The sequence below is a fragment of the Perissodus microlepis genome, chromosome 19, assembly GCF_051167445.1.
Source record: "Perissodus microlepis isolate ML-2025 ecotype Zambia chromosome 19, ASM5116744v1, whole genome shotgun sequence".
Classification (NCBI taxonomy): domain Eukaryota; kingdom Metazoa; phylum Chordata; class Actinopteri; order Cichliformes; family Cichlidae; genus Perissodus; species Perissodus microlepis.
Window position 1 is genome coordinate 9,052,756 of NC_140479.1, and position 19,179 is coordinate 9,071,934.

Here is a 19,179-nt window from a genome sequence, read left to right on the forward strand (position 1 = left end):
TATTTAGCGCACAGCCTTCCTACCGGTGAGGTGGTAGTGTTCCTCGCTGTCGCCGTCGGTAAGGGAGACCAGCTCCCTCAGCAGCAAGGGGTACTTGAGCACCCTCTGCACTGGTTTAATCAGGTAGGACTCCAGGGTGGAAGAGTGCTGCTTGGTGGGGTTCCTGGCATCGAGGAATTCTTTGAAGGTCTGATCCGTCTTGGCTAAAGGAAAGAAACACTCAGACTTAATCTGGATCTTTTTAAGCCGTCTGTTCTCTTTGCTTCTGGTCTATGTTTCGGACCGTGGCTACGTTATTAAGCTCTAACCTACTAAAGCAAATGTGGGTCAGTGCAGAATCGCGGTGCAATAATGCGTCTCCAGCAGGGGGAGTGTGGGCTTCTCCTCCACCTGCTACGACCACTCAAAGTGTAAATCTTTGATGCTGTAACGTTAAATCTGGTAAAACGCCAAGTTGGGGCCGCATGGTTAACGCTGGGGCCGACCGTGCGTAGCGTGAAACGGCAGGTTAAGACAGAGCAGGCCTTCAGTAAAGGCGCTGACATTTTCCCCGAGCGCTATGCTTCCACAGCGTTACCGAGGGGGGCCATTAAAGTATTAATTATAGCACTGCAAGCCACGTCGACGCCTCGCAGAGTAATTGGCAGGCAATTAACGAGTCGACAAATAAACAGAAACTAAGGCAACCCGGGCCCCATGGCGTGGCAGAAGAGGAGGGGGGATGAAGATGACAGAGATGAGTATATAATTACTTAAAGGACTCACAACAGCCGCAAATTTCTGCGATGTGTTGTGGATCAGCTGCTCGTGACCAGAGTGCGCTGGGTGTTCTCGGTTTTGCTGAGCCAACTAGAAACTCGCACGGCGTGCGCGCCGCGCCGCCACTTATGTTCTACTCGGCTGTTTTATCCGTACTAAGCAAATATTATGCTTCCTGCTCAAATATCAGTTTGCAGTCATCAATTGTGAGCAGCACAACCCGTCATTTAAAGCTTTGGCTAAAAGAGCGGGTGCACAAACCCGGTGAATATCTGGCATCTATTTCCCTTACTCAAACACTTGGAACCATTTTGTGCCAAGCTGGCACCGCCCGCATGCTGAAGCACTCAGGAATAATCACTACGCCAAAATCACAGACGCTTATGGGGGAAAAATTTTACCTAATTCATCTACATATCTGAACAATTGGTTAAAAAAATAATCTGCATCTTCAAAAAATAACAGGAGGCTTTACCTCTGCAGCAAAACATCTTTTTATAGCCTGCTTTTAAGCATATCATTAACATAATTTACAAGATCAAATCATTTCGACTGTTCCTACAACGCTTTCAAGTGTTGCTGGATAACCATCCTCAAGGTACTTTTTAGTGATTTTGTCCCATCTAATCCTATTTAAAGATCAGCCCTGCTGCTTCCTTCGAGGAATATCCCACACAGCCCCCCCCACCAGCTAAGAAGCCAATCTGCTTACACTCCTCTCTCTCTCTCTCTCTACTGGGCATTCATCCCAAATAGTGGCGGAAAGGCCAACATCTGAGGAGGCATAAATCAACTTTAAAATTTCTCCAGCGTCACATGCTGTGGGAGAAGCGAGAGTTATTGTCACGGTCACACATCTGCTGTTAGAGGACAAGGTTATCCAAAGCCAGAGTATTTATATGTGCATGTATTTGTTTAAACATCATCTGTTTGAGGAGAAAAGGGCAATAATGCTTTGAAAGTGTAGCTCACAAACTGAAAGGTGGAGAGCCGTGTGCTCCTTCGTGCGTGGTGCTGGAGATGGAGCGGGACTGGTGCTAAACTGGAGAGGCATCGCTCACCTCGCTTTCATCCACCGTCTCACTCTGGGACATTTACTTTCATACATAATTGATTTGCTTCCCAAAAGAGAAGACCGAACCTTCAGCCGTGAGCGCCCGAGCTTCCTCTGACGCAACACAGGAGCACAGAAGCTAAATTTAGCAGAGGTGTGGCACCCTTTGGATTAGTTTGTTTTTGCATGCTGTTTCTCGTTACTATGCAGAATATTAAGATGTGTGTTGTACCTCTCTCTAGGACCTTTTGGACCTTGATGTGGTTGGCACAGAAGCCGCTGTAGAGCTTGAAGTGATCGGCGTAGTAGAGGAATGAACCCCCGAGGGAAAACAGCAGCTTCTGTGAAGAGATGGGGAAAAAACACCAGTGTGAACACAAAGCACGAGAGAGGATTAGAGGGTGTGAACATGTGAAGTCACGACTGGATCACCGTGCCCTCCCTTCAAAATGCCCCCTCTGTCCTCTTCCTCTCACCCAGCCTTTTCAGTACACTGGCTTTCAGCAGCTCACAATCCGACCAGTGAACCGCCGCCGCGATCGATAGACCTCACACCTCCTCACACCGAGGCCATAAATCAGCCGATGACGCTTCTGTTGCACCACCTCAATTATTTAAAACCCAACACCTGAAAGATCCCTCTTTTCTCTGTAGCCTGTGTGCATTCGGGACTGAATCTTTAGATACTTAACAAACAGCGTGACGTTTCTCTACCTTCAGTGTTGGGGAGTAACGGAATACACGTACCAGCGTTATGCATTTAAAATACAAAATATGAGTAACTGTATTCCAATACAGTTACTTTGTTGAAATAAATGGATTACAGTGTGGTCTTTTCCCGTTTCATGTTAGGCTATGCACACCCTGTTTTTGGTATTTGGTGGAAACTCAAACAAAACGCGCATTAAGAGGCTCTAATGTCTGTGTCTCAGACATGTCACCTCTACTACACCCCACATAATGACGTGAAGAAATGTTTTGAAAAATTAATAATATGAAGGCAACAGGCAGAGTGTTACAGGCATCGCCCTAAAGAATGTAGCCTCATGGGCAGTGTAGTCCGTGCTGCAGGGAGGATGGACTGCCATACCCGTTATGTGTCTGAGCGAGGGAGGGAGAGAAAAGTACGAGCTGTCACTGAGCAGAAACGGGAAATTAAGTAATGGAAAGTATTCAGAATACGTTACAAATACATTTTGGGGCATGTAATCTGTAGTGGAATACATTTTAAAAGTAACCCTCCCAACACTGCTTACCTTGAACTGCGAGGGGGTCTCCAGGGTGCTAAAGTCAGGTGACGAGGCAATTCTCTCCTCCAAAGTCTGCAGGAAGACCCTCTGGAAGTCCAGCATCTCAGGCAGGCTGCCAAACAGACTCTCCATCTTTGAGGGGGCAAAAGGGAAGTAGAACAATAGTTAGAAAGAGGAGGAAAAGGAAGCGGTGCAACACAGGTGACAGCTAAGGATGTATGAAAGAAGATCAGAGGGTGAGAGAGTGTGTGGCAACGAGCAAAAACAGACAGGATAGCTTGTAATTCATAGCAGAGTGTTATAACAGCTCCACTGTGATGGCTCCATCTCTGACAGAGGCACTTAGGGACAAGCTACAGCCGCGCACAAATAAATGGACACAGTAAACTTCAGCTGTGTAACAAGCGCTATCTGACACATCCAGCCAGGGTCGCCACTTCCTTTCATTAAAAGCTCGCGTGCCCTTGTCTGTTCTGTGTCCGGTCACATTCCGGTGTCCAATAATGGCCTCTTAATTTGCCCCGATGCTTAGAGGCCCATCAGCTGGTGTGTCTTGGTAATACTCGGGAGAGATGTGCTACGTTTGAGGTCACAGAGCTGGAAAGTTGCGTGCTACAGCAACGATATATGCTGTCGAGTTGTTAAACGGAGAAAAACAGTCCTTCCTTAATGAAGAGTACGTGCAGTGGACAGCCGTGCCGTGGCATATTAAGCTGAGGTGGGTTGGCTCTTAAGCAGCCCTTTATTGGTGTGGCCCTCTGAGACGCCAGAAGGTCGGTGGACGAGAATGTTAATTTGTCCTCCAGGCAGTTGGAGCAGTAATGAGGGAGATTTGGCCCGGCAGAGTTCATCGATGGATAATAAAAGCTCCACATATTAGGTGTCCCGCAGAGTTAGCATACGTAAGTTTTCTTAGGGTGGCAAAATCAAACCACATGCAGGTGGTTACAGATGGTTACAATGATTCAAATGCAGTAAGTATACATGTTTTTCATATAAATATAGTCTAGAACTTAATTACTTTCTGTAGCCCACATAATTAAACACTTTAGTTACATAAAACATGTGAGTTTTGATTTTATGTACTATATAGTCTGTATAATAAATAAGTCTGAAATCCAGAAAGCTACACAACATGGGGCGGTTCATTTACAAACACACGTCTCATTTATGTTTCACTGGCTCGACCGTGGCTCAGGGGTTTGGGACTCACATCTGTAACCGGAAGGTCGCCGGTTCGATCCCTGGGCTCTCTGTCCTACCGCCTACTGGTGTTGCCCAGAGGGGCCGATGGCATGATATGGCAGCCTCTCTTCTGTCAGTCCACAAAATGTCAGAAAGCTGCACTGTCATGAACAAAAATTTAAACCTAATTTGATTTGATGGATTAACCCTCTGAGGTCCAAAATATAACCGGACATTTTTGACTCCCTTTGATTTTACATTTATATTTCACATTCAAATTGTTTCATCTTATTTTCTTCCCCTTGCCTACACATATATATATATTATATATCAGCCAGATAGCAGCTGGATAGCGTAGTGGTTTCACTACACACCTTTGGAGCAGAGGATCGCAAGTTCGATTCCCACCTGGGGTGTCTGTATCCAGTAAGGGTCCAAAGGCTAGACCCCCCCCATGCTAACCAAGCCTACAGCTGAGTGAGGAAGTAGGTATAATATAAATACCACGGCAAGGGGACGCCAGGTCAGGGGAGAGATATCATCACCCCGATCGGGGTGATGTGATAGGAGAAGGATAGTTGAGTGCGATAGGAGGATAAATAATTCTCCACCTACCTCATCCAGTGTGAGGAAGGTTTCATTCTGTAGAGGTTTCAAGTAGATCTCAAACAAACAGGTCAGGTCCTGAAACAGAAGTGGTCAGTGGCACTTAACCTTTGAACCTCTTTTATCAGATCTTCACCTAATTCCCCCGCCATCCCCCTCCTTGCTATCAGTGGGGATGTACTCATTGAGTTGATATATGGGCTTTCACCTCCTCCCCTCCCCTAGTTACACCGGCCGGTGGTGCATGGATACGGGTGAAGATGCCTAAATCAGGCCACACTTTGAAGACAATCCTCTCCCTCAATTGCAGGCTGAAGAGGAGGCGTGTGTGGGGGAGGAGACTAAATGAAAAATGGTAGTGGGGAAAAAAAGGTTATAAAATGACTGGCCAGACAGGCTGAGCGACTACGCAAGTTACAGCTAACAGCTTGTTTTATGCTCCCAATCTCTTGTTCTATATATATAGATAGTAACCTTACATTAAAAAAATCCCAATTTACAATAAGGGCCCAGCTTTCTAAATCATGATGTGAAGTTTAATATTAGAAATTCTAACATGATCCCAGTCTTTGCTGGTCTCACCTTCACGTAGGACTTCTCCGTGTCCACCAGCTCCTGGATGACCTTGCGTAACCTCTCTGTGGCCGTCATATGCTTGGGGCAAGGTCTGAGCAGGGCAGCGTCTCCCGTAGGGCTCGAGCCCAAATCCCCTCCCTGCCTCACCGAGGGTTCCCCGCCGTGATCCATCAGACCCCCGCTGCCCGAGCCTGACCCTTCCTGGAAGGAGTGGTAGAGAGTGCACACTGTGTCCACGCTCTGTGGGGGGCGACAGAGAGAGAAGGTGGTGTATGTAGGTTAGGCAGGATTATTATAGTCAGCTGGATAAAATAAGAAGATATTGCACTGTATGATGACACGCATGGGCCTGAACACAAACTCTCACGGATCCATTTAAAGATCCCTCATTTAACCATCCACAGCTAATGACTGCAGCCCCAAAGCTGTGTAAAAAAACCACGTGGATCACTCCACCCTGCGCTCGGTCAACGATCCTCCTGGGTACAGTAAGAGTGTTACTGAGATTTAGTTATGTACTCTGTGCTAATTGGCTTTGCATCAAAGACTTTACAGAATTAGCAACTGGATATCCCAGCAGATAGAATTACAGCACATTTCATTATTCTCCATAATCCATAATAGACAGTTATGCAGCTTTGTGTCACGTCGATTACAGACAGTCTGACATGGCAAGAAATCCCAAGTGGTCGTATATTAGTGTGAAATATTTGGTGTTTGATGAAGAGGAAGTCTCAACCTTCCACACATAAATGAGTCATTTCTTCCAGCTTACACCTTTGATGGGTGGAACCCCATGAAGAACTTAGCGTCACAGCATTTACAAAAATATTCTACAGAAGCAGATCGCTCGCATCCCATTTTAGTGGACTGTACCGCCCGGGGTGGGAAACTTAACATCAGCCGGCGGCAACGCACTGTGAAGTTTTGCCTGTGGCAGGTAAGACTTTCAGAGCAATCGTGTCAGAAAGTGAACTATTAGGAGCTGCTCTGTTCTACGGAAACAAGAAGCAAAAGGGGAAAAAAACCTCTCTGTTGTTTCCAACTTACACCATTGTTGCAATGTTTGGGTTGCAGTTAGCAAGCACTGCAATACATGCAAACTATGCTCAAGTAATCAAAATCCTACCTACTAATTTCTTACCTGACAGGCATGTCAAGCAAAACACTTCAACTGCAGCAAGCTTTGCTGGACTTTGACGCGCCAGCTATCAATTACCTTTGACGCTTGTGATAAAAATGGCCTCATGACGCCCAGACCCCCTTATTCCAAGTGAATGGCATGATGTAGCATTGTAATCTGTGGCCAGTCACAAAAAATCAGCAGGAGCTGATAAATGCCAGTAATAGCAGGTTCCAGTCTGCTGCACAGCAACACAGCACGGCGGGACAGCCAAGACGCCAAACAAAACAGCTGCTCAGCACTCTCTGCCTCCTCGTGCATGTGCTGCTATTTAAAATATTGCATAAGCAAGCAGTCAGTTGTAGCTCCCTGTCAAAACTGTGCAGTAACAGACGTGGATTGATAAAACCTTCATTTTGTCACTACAGAACCGATATGCTGCCAGGAAGTGTGTGAGAGCTCACCCGAGTCACGCATCTTCTCATAGTGTGTGTGAGGTACGACCCGTAACCCCCCAGCACCACCTCCGCCCGTTCCCAGGGAGACCGCAGACAATAAAGTCTGCCATTAATAAGCTTGCGACTCATCAGCTAGCTCATTATAACATGGTCACTCCAGAGACGGCCCTCCAATACTCTAGGAAAGACTGTGTGTGTGTGTGTGTGTGTGTGTGTGTGTGTGTGTGTGTGTGTGCGCGTGCGTGCGTGCGTGCAAAGACTGAAAAAGAGAGAAGAAAAAGGGAAGGGGGAAAAATTCCTCTCCATGCCCTTTATGTATGTCTGGGCTAAGCCTCTTTCAACTGATCCACCGCCCACTGTAGCTCCACTCTGGAGGTCTTTGAATGTGGGCTGATAATTATGAGGGGACTTGAAGTCTCCCTGTGCTCTGATGTAGGGACTAATGTTCCTAGTGGAGAGTACAAGATGCACTCTCATGCTGCAGACATACCTGTATAAATGTTTGCAGTGAGAACCCACAGCAACGCAGTAGTAATGCTGCATTTTTCTTTAGCTAAAGCTAACATCATGTCATATTGAGCATGTTTGAGGTGACAGGAAACATTTAATGCGACTGTGCGCGTGTCATTTAGCATTTAAACGCTTTCAAATCTGAAGCGATTCAAAGAAACACGAGGATATTGGAACATAAGTAGAGCTGTTGACACAGGCTATCCCTTTAAAGATCATAAAATCCACCTCCAGCACTGATGCTGCTGCCACACACACACAGCACCAGTCAGCCTTCATTCACTGATACACGCTTTGGGAGAACTCCATAATGCGCCGTGGAGGCAGGCGGTGGGGGGGCTGCCTGAAGGAAACACAAAGGTTGAAGGATATCAGCACGACATATTCATCAAACAGCCCGCTGGTATCTCCAGACAGGAGAGAGCATCCTTGTGCAGACAGATAACCGTGTTTTATTTCAGCTCTGGCACCCGAAGGTGAGGTTTGCCCAGGTCTTTAGAGACCTCCATTCAAGTGCCGACTTGATTCTTGTTACACACCCACACACACAAACGAGGTGATGGAGGAGCCGGGTGGGGTGGGGGGAGGAGGGGAAAACACTTTCAGCTCTCATACAGGTCGCTTAGTAAGATTTTCATCAACGCTAATGACGGACGCCCGCAGCGGAGCGTGACGAGAGAAGGAAAGCTGGTGGGTGGACACCACGCAGTCATGACTCAGGAAATGCATTCGCCTCACAACAATCCCACCGACACAGCTGACAGCTAGCCCAAATAACCAATTAAGAGCTGAGGACGTGAACCAGCAGAGGCGGGAGAAAAGCCCGGGAGCGCCACGGAAAACAAGCGGATCTGACAGCGCTGCTGTGAATTCCTGATCAGGTTTTCTTGCTGACAGGTGTCAGCCGGGGATAGTGTTTCGACTTCTGCTCAAACCAATTTGGAGAACAATTCTTCTTATTTTGTCTGTGACGCATTTCCAGCTGCATTTCTTTTTATTTCCACTCGTCTGCCAGCTGTCCGTTTCCTAGATCCCCAAAATCAAAGCCAGAGATTTTAAGTCCAACGTCAAGTCAAATAAAAACACTTAACTGTCAATCCAAACATCCAAAAACACAACAATCAAGCACAACCTACACCTAGCTTCGTTCTCCAGCGAAGCCAGACTACATCTGTTTAAATGTTTAATCCTGATGGCTCTAAAATCTCCTACTGACGCTCATATTTTAAGGTTTAAACATCCACTACCTCTCCCAGTCTGCGAGTCACCATGACGAGCAGTCTGTAGAGCAGCCTCCATGCTGCCGTGGCCTGCTGTTGGGTCCTGCGGGCGAGCGAGCAGCTCTTTCTGCGTAGCCGGCCTCCTCTGGACGTTGGCATAACAGCTCGGAGAGAGTGAGCTCTGAGGTTTACTTGACCTGCCTCGATTCTTTTTTAATTCCCTCTGATGATCAGTCAAATACCCTCATCAACTTTCCTCCTCCTCCTCCTTCTTCTTCTTCTGTGGTTTCTCTTTAGCTCGCCGTTGCCCGTCTCTCCATCAGGCCCGAGTCAGAACCCTCAGACTTGAGTGCACCTCTGGGGCGGAGTGGCCACTGGTCTGTGAGCGTAGGCAGAGAAAAAGTGCTTGCTGCCTGCTTGTTTTGCATATCAGTCCGTAGCGGACGATCTGGCCACTTGGCCTGTGGGGGAATTTCTCCTCCAGCAGCTATTACTCTCTGTCGCCGCGTATCAGCGTTGCTCTTCCGATGTCTCTACCGCCACAGACTGCCATCCATCCTACTTCCTTTTGTCCGTTTGCCTCCAGATATGCCTCCTCCCTCTTCCTCCGCTTCTTCCTCTCCTGTTCGGCTCCAGGTGACCTCGCTGGTGTGATTTCCAGAGAGCTGAATTGAGAGGCTGGGGGCTGTATCTGGGTCCAGTCTCTCAATAGCGACAGTACAATGCAGACTGTTCTGGCTTGTTACCTCCACACACACAGGAATGGCTGACTCAAAACTGGGAGGCTCTGAGCCGGTGGGGGTAACAGTGCAGGAATGTTAACTATGGCCTCGTACAAGAATAAAACATGACATGTATCGCTCGCTCGCGGGCTACTACATGTGGACAGAAATAAACAGATGCTGGATGGTTTTAACAACAAACTATAATGAAACCATTATATTTTTCTCGCCTCACTCGGGTAAATAAATGTAAGGGATTACAATTAGGAAGGTTAGTTACTAGTCCTATAGCTTCCTGCTACTGTTCTTTTACTTCTACTTGCACTGCAGCTTCCTGCCTGGTTGTAAAATGCTGTGTAAATGCAGTATAGACGTGTAAGACACCAAAATGCATCTAACACTGCAGACCTGCTGTTGCGTTTCAAGTTCTGCCAGTAGGTATGTGGAATCACAATCAGTTCTCAGGTCCTCGATGTTTTTGTAGTAAACGTGACATGAACATCTCATTTTGACTCACGGTGGCGGCGCACAGCGGGAGGGGAGCGGTGGAGGAGAAAGGGAACGGCATCTGACAGCAGTTCGCAGCCTGATGCAAACCAAGGCTGTGGCGCTTCCTCTTTCGCAGCTTAACCCCCAGCTGTTGCCCATTGGGCAAGTTTGTCTGCAAAGCCTTCACACCAAACTTCCCTAGTATACTAGTAAAGCATGCCGCTGCATAATTAAGTCTCACTTGAGTCACATTCAGCCCTTATTTTCTCCAAGTCTGGGCAAAAACACTTGGAGAAAACAAAAGAAAAAGAAAACACAGCTGAGCTCTGTCAGAGTGGGAGGATGCAAGATAAACACTAAACAGCATCTCTATCTCCCTTTTAATGCTCCGATGGAGTCATTATGTACAGAGCTCAGTCTGCCTTGCAGATGAAACGTTGCTCAAATCAAAGGAGAAGCCTCGCGCTTTACCGGCGGAGGAGCCCCATCTTTGCAGGAATAAACAAACAAATGCGGGGAGGGAAGAGATAAGGAGGAGGGCATGAAAAACAGGCGTGTCCCCGGGGCTGGCGTCAACCATCCTTCAAAAGAAACGGCCTTGTCATGACACCGTGAGGCCGAGAAAGAGAGCGCGCGAGAAAGAGCGGAGGCCTGTGGCCGGTGGGCAGGCCGGTGATTCATTTGCCGTGTTAGTGGGCTATAGTGCCACCATGCCATCTTCTTTTCAAAGCTCAATAAAAGAAGACGCGCACTCATAAATCAAACAGAGCAGAGGGGAGGAGAGAGAAATACGAGCGGGGAGGGCCGGCCCCGTCGCGCTCCGCTCGAGCCCATTTACGCCTTTTATTATTCATCCTAAACAAATATTATTCCGCCAAGTCTCCGAGGACTTTGAGAGAGGAGTGTGTTTTAATAATGAAGCCAGCTTCACATTAAAACACCCGTTCTGCTCAGCCCTCGAGGCTATTCACATGCACTCCACTGCATTAAAGCCAGAAGACAAAGTAATGCCACGACTCTATGCTGTTCCCTCTCAAAGGGATGCCCACAACTGAATAAAAGGTTAAGTGGCGATGCTTGTTGCTGATGTTAAACACCTCTCGGTGACAAATAATTCACAGTAATGGCAAACGTCATTCTCTAGACTGCATCCGACCCAGAAAAGACTCAGACTTTGCATGAATCAGAAGCAAAGGATCCACGATACAGCAACAAACACAGCAACTACTTATTAACAAGTACACAAGTACACTCCCATCATAGCATTAACGCTGGGAAGACACTATCCCAGTGTATCCCAACACTATGACTCTTTACCTTCTTCCACCTGCCGTCACCACGAGCCTAAAACCGAGCTGCAAGCACTCTGACAGTAAAACTACTCCATGCTTGCATTTGTTCGATTATTTTTACTGCACACAGAGGGATGTGGGCTGGTTGTGTGAAACTTTGCAGCTTAAAGTGTGAAGAGTCTGTACTATCAGCCGTCCCAGCCCCACACAGAAAACCACGAGCCCATCCGCCCACAGTTACCGGCTGTTTGTCTTCTTTGGAGTCTCTCTGGCAGGACAAGCAGGCGGTCAGGTCCTGGACCACGCAGGACAGCTTGTCTTTCAGGAGCCGTCCCAGCCTGAGAAGTGCAGATCCTAAGAACGGGGATTTTTCCTCAGCTTTGCAGCCAAACGGCCAGAACCAGCAGCAGCACATGGCTGCGACTGCGCCCAAGGCCTGAACCAGCGACCGGCCCCTCTGAAGCAGCTCAAATAAGATGGTGAGGCAAAGGCATGGCCGGGGATCCTCATCCTTTTCTGCTAATGCCATGGCCATCCTGGGTCATTGTGCATCGGGAACCCCGTTGCTTCCTCCGTCACTCAGTTTTTATCTCCACGTCTGGAAGTTCTTACTGTGGAGTGGACTGAGCAGGGGAAGGCTAGCATTAACTGTGCTGACAGCAGTAAGCCTAGATTATTAGTATGCTCGTGGCCAGATGGCGGCTGATGGGCTTAGTCATAACACACAAGCACTTCCACAAATTACCCACACCTACCCACCCCTCACACACACGTCTGCTCAAGTTTAGAGGGGGGTGGCGGTAGCTTCAAGGAAGACAAAATCATGTGTGAAGAAGAAGATACAACCTCATATCTGCAGGCATGTGCCAACGTTTTGAAGTTTGGGATCCATGATAAGAGGGGAGAACTGAAACATCCTCCTCACAGGCTTTTAAAACATATTAAAACACCTCAGACTCGTCCAGCCCGCAGACAGGTGCCAGAGTCCAGAGAGCTGAAGAGTAAAGATGAGAACAAACGTTGCGAGCCTGCTTATTACTCAACTTAATAACATCACTGCCTGAATCAAGCCAAATCTCGCTGCACTGACATCCAGACAGAGGATGGCTCCAGTCATAGCGCTCTTCATAAGTCCATTCAAATGCTCTTAGTGAAATGTCTCGTCTGGACAAATGCAAAGAAGCTTAATACGTCTGTCCGCTGTTTAACCTTTGGTTTAATGCAAAGATGACTGTCTGCTTTGCTTTGCATTGCATCAAACACAAACCGCAGAATTTATTATGTCACGCAAATTGGCATCTGCAGTAGTTTACCATCAAACCGAGGCTCGTTCATATACAAGGACACATATACAATACACCTGAGCTCAAAGCTGCACTGACTGGTCCGTTTCCTTATTGATCATTTTAACCACAGTTTTCCCAATAAGTGAAAGAAGTCGATTAAACCCTCAGAACAAACTTGGGAAACTTGAATTTAAATGATTTTAATCAATCACTTGCATGCGGACTGGTGTCATGTGGTGAAACCAGATTACTTCCCACGTCCTTCCATCTGCCTAATGGGATTGCACAGCATTCTATAGATGCTTATGTTCTAGCGCAGCAGCGCGGCGGTTAGCGCCGACGCATCACATGCAGTCCGGGGCCTTTCTGTGTGGAGTTTGGATGTTCTCCAGTGGGGTTAGGTCATTCTCTATTGACTGTAGGTGTCAGTGGTTTTCTACGGCAGATTGACTACCTGTCCTGCGAGAGCTGGGATAAGCTCCGCCTCCCCCCTGCAATCGTCTGCAAGCAGAAGAAACTGAACGGACGATGTGCGAGAATCTGCCGATGACCCGCAAGCAGAGAAGTCCCAATCGAGGCTCCGCTCACATCTTTCAGACCACTTTAGTTCACTTCGTCTGCTGAGTGGCTCAGCTCATTATGGTACAACAACACTGTGTTTTGCAATGGCGCTCTACATCCAAACGTTTCATTAAATAATAGACACAATCATTAACTCAACGGTAAACAAAGCCGTTAACTTTGCCTGGTAAGCGTTTCAGCTCACACACACACACACACACACACACACACACAATAAGCACAAATTGGAATGCAATAGACTAATTAATCAAAAACGATCAGTCAGGTTGAGGCAGCATGTGTGACAAGAGGCTTGAAATTGGTCCTTCCCTTCCATCAATCTCTATCGACTGTGCGAGCACCGTGTGCATGCACGTGTGCAGCTCTATGCTGATGCATGGCCGGTTTTCTACCCGGTGACTCGATTTCTTTCTGCACGCCCTGGAGAACAAGCTGATGGCTGTGCGTTGATTAAATCCTTCTGTGCGCAGCAGCAAAAATCTGATTTACCAGCACCGATATCTCACCCTGTATTTTATTTCTTTTTAATTTCCTTCACAGTGGTTGATTCCCACCGATGCAAAGGGGGAGCCCTTTTCTCCTTTTTCGTGGCAATGTGCACACATCCAGTGGCACGAGTGACACAGACACGCACACACTCATAAACCTCCCTCTCTCGCGCACAGCCGCACACCTTCCCATCTTCCATTCGTTCCTCGGGAAAACAGAAACGGCAGGGAGCTGAGCAGCAGTGGTGCAGTGCAGATCCCAGCAACAGGACTGACTCACGTCGCCGGGCAAACAACAAGAGACGAACAGAGAGGAGACGACAGCAAGAGTCCACCTCCCGGCTGACCTCGGGTCAAACACGTGGCAGCTACAGCGATTAACGTTTTTTACAAACATGTCGCCTGCATCGGCATCAATGATGCTCCCTTTTTCATTTAGTCTGCATTACATAATGAGCAACTTGCCAAACATGCACTCACAATCGCAGCAGCGACGACTATACACAGCTTTGAAGGGCATTAAATATTAGCCGAATGATGCAAGAGGAGGTGAATATGCACGAATACGTTTAGGCTTCCAGCCATGGCTGCATCATTAACACACGGCTTTTTGCTGTGACCACACACACTCATTACTGCCCTCAATAAACACCGGCACACAAATCTTCCCATATTACATTATCACATCACTGAAGCGTAATTCCCAGCAGAACAGCCTCGCGGTTTAATGACTTCAATAAAGTTGGTTTGCATATCAAAAACCTGAGTAGATATTGAGCGACCAATAGGACAGAAATAGATGCACAATCTGCCATAACTCAGAAGGGACAACTGTTTGGCACATTTACAGATATGAGATATTCCTCTAAAGTGGCCTGAAAGGAAGTGTTGCATTAACTGTAGCGTGCTTAGAACAAAAACAGGACTCTTACGGCTAACGAATGCATGACGAGAAGGAAAAGTCTGCATGTAACAAACGGGGTAGCTCTTAATAAAATGGTGCATGTGCACGGTTAAGTGAATGACAGGAGAAGCGTTCTCTTCAGAGGATTTGGCTTTGCCCCCAGGCGTGCTTGTCCTCATGTGCATGTAGACACATGTGAGAGTGTGTTTGTGCAGGAGGCAGTGGGAGTGTGACACAGCCTCCCCTCTCAGTCTGCATGCCGTCTGCGTGACAGTAATAAGCTGTGTTTATACCGGTGGCTACGATTGAGTATCCTAATTATGGAAATGCTGAGGATTGGTGCCAGTCTGGTTTCTGACAGCCCCGCAGCTTCTGCTGAGAGTGGGCACAAACACAGCACACACAATTTCACTCACACAGACCTGGAAGGAAAGACAGGCACAGAGTGTGGATGTTTACACGTCTTTTTTTCGCCCCTCCTACCTTGCTGTGCTGAACAGGCCTGTGTGCGCAGTGGGAACGACCATCCTCCAGTCCTACGTACAGAGATTCGCCACTGCCAGCTGCAGTACAAACATCTGGAAAGAGAGATTGTGGAGAGACAGAGAGTCAGCATGCGTCTATTTGTGTTTGATGGTGTTTTAAGCTCATACCGCCCCTTGAAGCGCATCCTTCTTCTAACCCACAAAGCACAAACAATGCAGACGAGAGTCGGTCTGAAACCACTGTGGGCGACTTTGTCGTGTACACAACTTAAATATGTCTCCAAACTAAAAACAGCAAGGGCATTCACCCAGAAAAGCAAAAAGCACACGCCTGGAAATCCTAATTAAAGACTCCGTTATCTCTTTCCTTGCTCGACTGGAAAAAAAACAACAACTCTGGAGATAAAGTTTGCTGCTAGTCCAGCCTGAAAAATGTCTGCAAATATATTTGCATCATTACAGCATGACAAACAGATAAACAGTGTTTTGAAAATCATTTTTCAGCCTCCTTCTGGTTAAAACTCAAGGTCTGGAGGACATGCTCTCTAGCAGCTGGCACATGCAAGATTTCTGATTGTCGACCGGGAGGCAGGCCAACGTGTCGGCGGGAAACAAAAGAAAACTTCTGGGCCTCCCATTGAGCCGAACTTGGCATTTTTTAAGCCGGCAATCATCATCAGCCAATGTCTGATAGCTAGGCCGCAATTTCTAAATATATCTAATCATCTGCTGTCGCTTCTCTCGTCTCGTACATTTGCATCAGGCTGAATGAACGCCAGATGACAAACGTCTTCCTTCTAGGAACGCCATGGTGAAATCCTTCTGTAATTCATGTCAGACAAGTGTTAATTCCCCCACTGAGGGCACATACCTCCCTGCCTCCTAATCAGCCTGCCTGGGATCATGTGCCCTCTAGAGACGGAGCGGGAAAACTGCAGGCGCTTTGATGGCACCATTTGCAGTAATGAGGTCTTCAAGTCATTAATCCCTTTGTGTTCAATTACGGCCGCAGTGGAGGAAACGCTAATGAATTATTATCATTAAGATGACACTCAAGACTGTTTTTGTGCAATGAAATGCAATAAAAGCGACACAAAATGATATGCACGTCTTAAAGGAGGTTTTGCTACACAACTTCTTCTTTTGTCTTGCAATGACTGCAGTTTTATTACATATGACTCAAAATAACATCAGCCATACTATTTCTTTATTATGTTCCTTACCTTGAAATCAAGAGCTGAACAACAATCAGATATTTTTCTCTTCCAGCTGGGGATCAGCTGTGCTGACACAGATGCGCTGCTCTGCTCTGACACCTCGTCTGCACCGTGAGACTAAACCAGGCTGACAGCACTCTATACATCCACAGCAGTAATGAGCCCTCTGCGGTCAAAAGCCCCTCCCGGCCTTTCCTCTCCTCCAGAACACACAGAGCTGTGAAACATCATCTAGAGCCCCCCCTCTTTCTACTCGTTTAACTCGAGGAAGTGGAGCTATTAACTGAAACGGAAACGTCGTGACGGGGGTGACAGAACTCCCACCGCTTACTGGTAATGTGAGCAACAGCTCACCACTAATAACTGAGGTTCAAATAAACAGTAAATTCTCGGGTGTCACAACAATAACGCTGCCTAGATGACGGATTACAAAGATAAGAAGCGACTGTAGAAAAAGAGGAAAGGAAAACTGGAACTTTGCGGTTTCTGAGTTCTGCACAATGACACCGAATGTTTTTAGCAGAAGTAACATTTGCACATTCATAACTCAGAACTGTGAAAGTGAAACGTGTCACCTTTCAACTTGTGCCACCATTTGTGTCACATAAGGTTTCAATACCAGCGTCACTTTCTATTCTACTGTTAGCTGTTTGCAGTAAGTACAGTTAATGCCCGATAACAACTCCATCTACATGAGCGTGTGTGTGTTCAACTGTACGTCTGCGTCTGATTAAAGCACCTGAGGACGACTTGGCTCGGTGGTGTTTACTTCGAACTTCCTGGCTGTGTTTAGTGGGAGGAGCCAGATGGTCAGAGGTCACAGGTGGCAGCACGGGGCCCTCCCGCCTCAGGCTCAGGTGCACAGTTTGTTCAGCAAACAGTGTTTGGATCAATGCCAGGTCCAGACCGGGGACGCACCGACCATTCAGGACCAGGATCTCATCGCCAGGAAGCAGACCTGCACACACGGGCAAACTCGTTTCAGAAAAGCCACGCCGATCTCAAACGTGACGCTCTTATTGGTCGTTTCTAGATCGGCACCTTTATTGAAGGCCAGGCCATCAGGGAGCACTTCGCTGACAAAAACCCTGCTGTTCTTCTGGCTGTCTGCGTATCCTGTTACTGCAAAACCTGCCAGGAGGATTCAACCGGAGGATTACATAAAGGATCACGACATAAACTACAAACACGACTCGCCCAAACGTGCCCGACTCACCGAAGTCGCCGCTGCCGCTCTGCCTGCTCATGTGCAGCGTAAACACATTGGCCGGGACCACCTCCAACTGATCATTGACCTGCGGGGCGATATTAAACAAATCGATACACATTATAGAAAGAGCGGATAGATGAAGTGTTCGTGTGGGATCACGCGTGTTTCCCCTTCTCACCACATCACGGAGGAGCTCTCCGGGAGCCACGTATCGAACCTCCACGTGCTGCCCCGCTCGCCTGTGCAGTCGGAGGCAATGCGCGCCCGGGTCCAGCTGTTTCACCTGTTTACACAGGAGCCAGTAAATGCTTAGCAGAGACACAAAAATCATGCCACATATTTCCGCACCAGTGCTTCGCCACACAGCTGCTGTGTGGCCCGAGGTGGGAATTACTCAGAGTTTCCATGTAGTGATGGGAAATTTGCAGTAAACAAAAAAAATGTTTAGCCTATGAAATTGCGTGCATGTTGTTTCTGCATGTGTGAGCCCATGCATGTGAGAGCCCATGCATCTGCAGCCATTCAAGGGGGGCTGTGTGAAGTGTGTAATGAATAGGTGTCATTTCAAACCCTCGGGGACATAATGCAATCAAATCTGCTGCTACAGCTGTTTGAGACCAGATTATCTGACCATTACTGAGGCTGTTCTCGATGGAGCTAAGAAGTTTTGCATATATGAAACATTCAAATGTTTTTTTGCTAAAACAGTCACAGGAATATTATCGTCTGATTTTTGTCAAATGGCATAATTTCTTTGAAACTCAACCTTGCAGGCTGCACAGAGAAGGTCAGCAGCTGCCTGGTCTCTTCTGATGGGAACTTGGACTGTCAGGCCGTCTGGCATGTAGACACACATCAGCGCATCTGCGGCACTGCTGACGCTGTCCCAAAGACCGCCCTCGGGGGGCGACATGGAGTATATACTCGTCAGCACGTCCAGCCTCTGTGTAGGTGCAGAGAGGGGCATGAAGGCAGGATGCAGTAGGAGGTGGGTGAGGACCGTTAGATGGAGCAGAGAGGAAAGAGAATACGGGGGAGAGGGAGGTAAACAAAGAGAGGAGAGAGAGAGGAGATTTTGAGCAACAACACACAAATCAATACAGGTCCATTAGTCTAAATGCTTGGCTGTGGATCAAGCGGCAGAGCAAAGATGTCATACAATTAGCCTTTCAGAAATTCATCTGACATCACAGACGGCAGTTGCTCCATATAATAGTCATCATAATGACCGTGTACAGGATTGGCAAGCGTCGAGTGCCGGGTCTAGACGTGCCGATGATATCGCCGCAGTTCTCCCGGACTTTTTCTTCTAAAACAACCACAGGAGTAATTTGGACTGAGGTGAAGTGCGGGGGGACAATTTATATCGGAATCACTCAAACTTTCAGGAGGTAATTATGTGCTGCATTATTTGCGGGATTAAGAGTGAGCGGGGTATTAAGGCGGGGGCGGGTTGGCCTCACAGGCGGCCATTTAGGGGTTTTGGTCGCGACTCGGTGTCTCTGGAGGAAAAACGCCACAGCTGCGGGGCTGTGGGAGACGCCACGGTGCAGCGCGAGACCACAATTATCAGAGCTCTGGATCACGAGGGACGGCTCAGTCGCAGCAAATGTAGTGAAACACGCGGGTGGAAGAAGCCTGTGATTCAGCACTTCTGACACAGACGATATGAAACGTGCTGGTTAAACTCAGACGCGAGCCCAAGAGGGATAATTGCTTTAGTGAATAGGTTGGGATATAAAGCGCAGTTTCAGATGCATTAT

The 19,179-nt window shown here is 47.6% G+C and overlaps 2 protein-coding genes across 2 annotated transcripts in view; one reads left to right on the plus strand and one right to left on the minus strand.

Moving 5' to 3' along the window:
* The window catches only part of tfb1m (transcription factor B1, mitochondrial), a 34,925-nt gene extending 32,282 nt beyond the window's left edge, over positions 1 to 2,643 (plus strand). The window contains exon 10 of the transcript XR_014798528.1: positions 2,056 to 2,643. The gene's annotated coding sequence lies outside the window, so the exon portion shown is untranslated. The remainder of the gene's footprint in view (positions 1 to 2,055) is intronic.
* The window catches only part of tiam2a (TIAM Rac1 associated GEF 2a), a 40,075-nt gene that overhangs the window by 4,751 nt on the left and 16,145 nt on the right, over positions 1 to 19,179 (minus strand). The window contains exons 9-19 of the mRNA XM_084914023.1: positions 18,183 to 18,359; positions 17,595 to 17,699; positions 17,423 to 17,501; positions 17,248 to 17,337; positions 16,946 to 17,164; positions 14,988 to 15,082; positions 5,437 to 5,670; positions 4,864 to 4,932; positions 3,070 to 3,195; positions 2,046 to 2,154; positions 24 to 203 (exon numbers count right to left, since the gene is read on the minus strand). Coding sequence (XP_084770149.1) covers positions 24 to 203; positions 2,046 to 2,154; positions 3,070 to 3,195; positions 4,864 to 4,932; positions 5,437 to 5,670; positions 14,988 to 15,082; positions 16,946 to 17,164; positions 17,248 to 17,337; positions 17,423 to 17,501; positions 17,595 to 17,699; positions 18,183 to 18,359 — 1,483 coding nt within the window. The remainder of the gene's footprint in view (positions 1 to 23; positions 204 to 2,045; positions 2,155 to 3,069; positions 3,196 to 4,863; positions 4,933 to 5,436; positions 5,671 to 14,987; positions 15,083 to 16,945; positions 17,165 to 17,247; positions 17,338 to 17,422; positions 17,502 to 17,594; positions 17,700 to 18,182; positions 18,360 to 19,179) is intronic.